The sequence below is a fragment of the Mauremys mutica genome, chromosome 1 (assembly GCF_020497125.1).
Source record: "Mauremys mutica isolate MM-2020 ecotype Southern chromosome 1, ASM2049712v1, whole genome shotgun sequence".
In the NCBI taxonomy this organism is placed as follows: Eukaryota; Metazoa; Chordata; order Testudines; family Geoemydidae; genus Mauremys; species Mauremys mutica.
Window position 1 is genome coordinate 125,363,508 of NC_059072.1, and position 6,000 is coordinate 125,369,507.

Genomic DNA, 6,000 nt, shown 5'->3' on the forward strand with positions numbered 1-6,000 from the left:
GACCATATGAGATAGTGGAAGCCATTGGGGAGGTGAACTATAAGGTTAGACAACCAGACCGCCGAAAGCCAGAGCAAATCTACCACGTCAACTTACTGAAGCCCTGGCATGATCGAGAGACGTGTCTGGTCATTTGAGGAGCTCCATCTCAGACAGATGACCCACAGGGACAGGTAAAGATATCTCCTGAATTAACCCCAGAACAACGAACAGAGGTCATTGAGATGATTCACTGGAACCAGGACGTGTTCTGTACACAACCGGGCCGAACGACACTAGTCCAACATCATATTGTCACCAGCCCCGGAGTAAGGGTGACGATAAGACCATATCGAATACCGGAAGCTAAAAGGGAAGAAATTAGGATGGAAGTGAAGAAGATGCTGGAACTCGGGGTCATTGAAGAATCCCACAGTCAGTGGTCCAGCCCGATCGTCCTAGTCCCCAAGCCTGATGGCACCCTGAGGTTTTGTAACGACTTCCGGAAATTGAATGAAGTATCCCACTTTGATGCCTACCCGATACCACGCATTGACAAGCTAATTGATCAGTTAGGCAAGGCCCGATACCTAACCACTCTGGATCTGACCAAAGGATATTGGCAAATTCCCCTGGCCAAGGATGCCAAGGAAAAGACTGCCTTCTCTACACCTGATGGCCTTTTCCAATACACTGTCCTCCCTTTTGGACTCCATGGGGCCCCTGCAACATTCCAACGACTTATGGATAAGTTACTATGACCCCATGCCAAGTATGCCGCCGCCTATCTAGACGACATAGTCATCCATAGCCCTGACTGGGAAACACACCTAGGAAAAGTGGAAGCAGTGCTGGATGCCCTGCGAAAGGCCGGTCTCACTGCTAACCCTCTCAAGTGTGTGATAGGACTAGCTGAGGCCAGATACCTCGGGCATGTAGTAGGGAGAGGTTTGGTAAAACCCCAATGGAACAAAGTGGAGGCAATACAAGGTTGGCCTCGACCTATCCGCAAAAAGCAGGTCAGAGCATTTTTAGGGATAGTAGGGTACTACAGGAGATTCATCCTTCATTTCGCCACAAGAGCAGGGCCATTGACGGATCTGATAAAAGCTCGGGGCCCCGAGATAGTTAAGTGGACTGATGCGACAGAAGAAGCATTTGCAGATTTACGGACAGCCCTATGCTGCCATCCAGTACTCATAGCCCCTGACTTCGAGAAGGAATTCATCCTACAGACAGACGCCTCAGAGGTGGGGCTTGGTGCCGTCCTTTCCCAGATGGTAGGGGAGGAGGAGCACCCCATCTTGTACCTCAGCCGGAAGCTCCTCCCCAGGGAACAAAAGTACGCTGTTGTTGAAAAGGAATGTCTGGCGATAAAATGGGCTATGGAGACTCTCCGCTACTATCTCCTGGGGCGGCGATTTGCCCTCGTGACAGACCACGCCCCGCTCCAGTGGATGCACAGGAACAAGGAGAAGAACGCCAGAGTGACGAGGTGGTTCCTCTCTCTGCAGCCTTTCCATTTCCGGGTCCAGCATAGGGCTGGAAGCCGACATGGCAACGCTGATGGCCTATCGCGACGACACTGCCTCTCATCCCAAGTAGCCCAACCCCTTGGTGTTGAGCAGGGCGGGGGGGATATGTGATACAGCATGGCCAGAGGGCAGCAGGAGAGTGTTAGCAGGGAGCCTTATTCCCTGCAAGGGGTGGAAGGTTTGCTATAGATTAACTAGAGCACCTGAAGCCAATTAGAGTACCAGCAGTGAGTCACATGATATAAACCCCTGCTTCAGGTCAGACAGTGTGGGTTGTTGGAGCAGGAAGGTTTGGTTGAAGCAGAGAGCGGTTTGAAGGAGTTGAAGCAGAGAACAGTTTTGAAGAGAGACAAAAGGAAAGTTTGCAAGAGTGCTGCGGTGGGCTGAGAAGTCCAAAAACCTTAGGTAAGGGGCACCTGGCTTGTGCAGAAGGAAGGCAAGAAGCCCCTCCACAAGCTGAAGGGCAGGAGAGGGAAGTAACCCAGGGGAAGGATACCACCAGTACAAGTGGTTCACCACTAACCTCAGGGCCCCTGGGTTGGGACCTGGAGAAGAGGGCGGGCCCAGGTCCCTCCCTCTCCACTCTACTCCTCAAGGACACTAGTGGGGTAATTAAAAATACCGGTTCAGAGGCAAGCAATGGCGCCCTGAACCTTCCCCAAAGAAGAGAAAGCGCGAGACCCAGCATAACAGTACCGGCAATTTGCCACAATATATATATATACACACACACACATACAACAACAACAAATGGAAGAAAGGGAAAGTTTATAATTTTTTTTATAGCTACCTTCACTTCCATTGCAAAACCAGGTGAATTTTTTAACCTATACAGCCTTCTTCCTCAGTTGTGGGTTTGTGGCTTTTTGGACATCTAATAAAGTGTTCTTAAACAATTCCCAATTATCATTCACATTTTTCTGATTATTTCTTCTCCCCAGCTGGTTTGGCTCATAATTGTTTTCAGCTCTGTGAAATTGGCCATGTTAAAGCCCCAAGTATATATATATAATCTCTGGTCTGGACTTTATTCTGCTTGCACATTATAAATGTGATCAAATCATTAACACTTGAACCTAAGTTACCATTAATTTTTAGTTCTGTGATCCGTTCCTCTTTATCTGTCAAGATGAGATCTAATATAGAATTTCCCTGTATTGGACACAACACTTTTTGAGTTAGGAAATTGCCATTTATAATATTTAGAAATTCCAAGGATGTTTTAGTACTGGCAGCATGAGATCTCCAGTGTATGTCATTCAGATAGAAGGCCCCCATGATCATGTAGCTTTTCCCCCCTAAAACTTATAGACAGGTACATTAGGAGACAGTTATTGTATTCCCTAGTGTGATTTGGAGGTCTTTAGCAGACACCACTTAATACTCTTATGCTTTATCTGTTAGGACATTGATCCATAAGCATTCAAGATTATTTTCTTCTGAGTTATCAGTTAGTCGGAAACAGGTAATGCCCTGTTGACAAAGAGTGCCACTCCCCCTCCCCTTTTACCCACTCAGTGCTTCCTAAATAATTTATAACCATTGATTTTAACATTCCAATCATGGGAATCATCCCACCAGGTTTCAGTTATATCAACAAAATCGAATTTATACTCGTAAATGAGCAATTCCAATTATTTCACCTCTCCGTGCCTCAGTTTCCCAATCTGTAAAATGAGGATAATGATATTAATCTCCTTTGTAAAGTGCTTTGAGATCTGCAGATGAAACACACTTTCTAGGAGTGAGGCATCATTATTACAATGCGTATATATGGTACTTAGAACATTAGGGCCCTGATCTCACTGAGGCCTCTGTGCATCTATAATGTTACTACTAGAACAACAATAATAATAATTGTGAGTTGGGTTACTATTCATAACTACTTATGATTCAGTGGCTGTAAAGTTATGGGAACTAAGCAGTTGCCTCTTGACACGTTATATTGTTCTGATGTGCATTATAGGGGGGACACAGGGTAATAAGACATATTTTACGGGTCACCAATACAAACCAATATGGGGTTCTCTAATGAACTGCTTTAGATTCAAGAACAGTAACATGATACAAAACTGAAACCTCAATAAGCTGAAATAATTAAATAGAACTTTTAGTGCTTTCTGCATGTCATAGATTTTTAGAGAGACAGCTGAAAAAAGCAATAGCTATCAGGTTCTACTTCTAGCATTTTTGGTCCACTGGTCTGTCTACACTGCAGACATCTGCCAAACACTGAACAGAATCATTAACAGCATCATTATTAGTTAAGTATAAAGAAACAGCAGCTGCAATAAGCACTTAAAACTCCAGTAGACAATAACAGGATCTTTCATCATGGAAGCTGTGCACTTTTACACTGGTACAGCAAGAGAAACTGGAGAAGCACTTTGATAAAATATACAGTCAAATGAAAGGAGTCAGTAAGTAATCTTTTTACCCATAATGTAAAACAACACGATTTTGCCATTGTACTGAGAGAGCTAACATCTGTTATCTCAGTACAATGGACTTTGAATTTTCCAGAAAGAGATCATCTTATTACCAGGGGGAAAGTCATTCAACAATGTGTTTAAAAAGAAAGAGTCCATGCATCTCTGTTTGTTTCCAGTTTTATCAGGTGGGTTACGAAGCTACCATATTGTCTGCTTCTTTGGCAGCAGCACTGTATCCATATTAATTCAGTCTAAGCACTTGTTTGAAAATGGAGAGAATAATAAATAAAATAATATGGTGTTAAAAGCATAGATACTAGTTATCAGCTCAAACTGTTTACTGCAGAAACACATACTTGTATTATTAATAGGGGGCATTTCTTACTACTCTGTTTAACTGTTCCAAACACATGTCCTCACTGAACACTCTGGTTTTCCTTTTCCTTAGACAGTAATGAGGGTGGTGGTGGAGTGTTGTCACTACATCTGCTTCAACATACCGTATATCCTGCCTTTACATATTTATCTTGGACCAGATTATGACACATCACTCTCACTGACTAGTACCTTCCTCCTTCAGCAGTCCAGGTGGAATCAATGCAGAAAAGTGCTCCAAAACAAGGGTAGCAGCAACTGGCCCTTTATTTTTATGCAGTCGAAAATTCCTAGGAAAGGGATCTATATTTCCCACTCACCCCGCCCAACCCCGCAGTAAAGTGCCCTGGCCACAGAACTCCCCCTTAACTTCAAAGGGTGTTGATGGATGTCAATGAACGTTTGAATGGAGGGCAATCCATCATCCCAGTATCTAATTTAGTGCTTTACAAAGCTCTTTCAGCTTCAAAGGTCCTATCTTGAAGCAAATTCTTGTTTTTAATAGGGAGACTGAGCTCCACTGCCAATGTTAAAACAATTCGCTTTATCAGGCCGCGTATCTCATTTAGTTTTTGTTGCATACGCGTGTGCAATACTTTGACGATGTAAAATTCAATACAAGCCACACACGTTATGTCTGCTCATGTGTGGGCTGTGTTCTGCGATCCAGACCCGGCTAAGGAGAGGCAAACCCGATATCAAATAGCATGGCCATTGCTCGGTATGGTTTCCAAAGTGCTGTGCAGACACTGCTACATATACTGTTACCGTGCAGACATAAGCCCATCAGCTCAGGCTGCGTTATCCCGTATGTCACCGAGTTAAAGCAGCCCCGGGGAGGGAGACAGAGCCTGGGACTTGTTCAAAAGCCCAGCCCCGGGGCTCAGCTGGGAAAGAGGCAACCCCCAGGGGCGGTCAGTGCCTGGGCGGGGAGGGAAAGGCTCGGGGAGAATGAATCTGTACCTGATTTGGGATAGGTGACAATCCAGACATCGCTGCCCCGCACCGGGAAATTGGCGATCTCCTCCATCTTCCCCCGGCAGAAGGGAGGGAGCCGCACTCCATTGTATTCAAAGTATTTGCTCTCAAACTCCCCGGGGGTGCTGGGGGTCTCGGCTTCACTCTCCGCCATCCTCCTTCCTGCCAGGGGCGGGCCAGGTGGGCACGGGCCGCGGGGAGGGCTCAGCCTGGAGACGCGGCGGGGGGAGGAGGGAGGAGGCTCAGCGGCGGCGGCAGCAGCAGCAGCCCCCAGGCGGCCGCACGCCGGGAGCAGGAGGTGGCGGTGCCGGCCGGCCGGCGGTGGCTGCAGTGGGAGGCGCGGGGGAGAAGCGGGCTGGGGAGCCGAGTCCGACCTGCAGCGAATGGGCTCCGGCGCTGGTGATGTCATGCGGCGCGGGGCCGGCGGCGGGAGGATGCGGCAGCTCAGCTCTGAGCGGCGGCGGCAGCATTGGCCTCCTCGCCACTGCTTAACCCTCCCCGCGCCGCGTGGGGCGATGTTCCCCCCCCCTCGCCCCACACACACACACAGCAGGGAGGTGGGGCCATGGGCTGTGCGCGCCAGGCTGGCGGCTGGGGGCCCGAGTTGCAAGGGAAGTGGGGGGAATGGAAGAAGGGGTTAGTGATTTGATTTGCCGTCCCCACGCCAGTCCCCACATCAGCCCGTGGGCTGCAGGGCGCAC

General features: G+C 47.8%; 1 protein-coding gene across 3 annotated transcripts in view; it reads right to left on the reverse strand.

Annotated features, from left to right (window-relative positions):
- Window positions 1-5,619, reverse strand: part of SULT4A1 (sulfotransferase family 4A member 1) — a 41,298-nt gene extending 35,679 nt beyond the window's left edge. For 2 of the 3 annotated variants that reach the window (XM_045008345.1, XR_006577653.1), the window contains exon 1: window positions 5,285-5,619. In XM_045008345.1, the coding sequence (XP_044864280.1) occupies window positions 5,285-5,453 (169 nt within the window). In that variant the 5' untranslated portion in view covers window positions 5,454-5,619. The remainder of the gene's footprint in view (window positions 1-5,284) is intronic. The other variant, XM_045008336.1, reaches the window with a different exon arrangement.
- Between the last annotated feature and the right edge of the window lie 381 nt (window positions 5,620-6,000).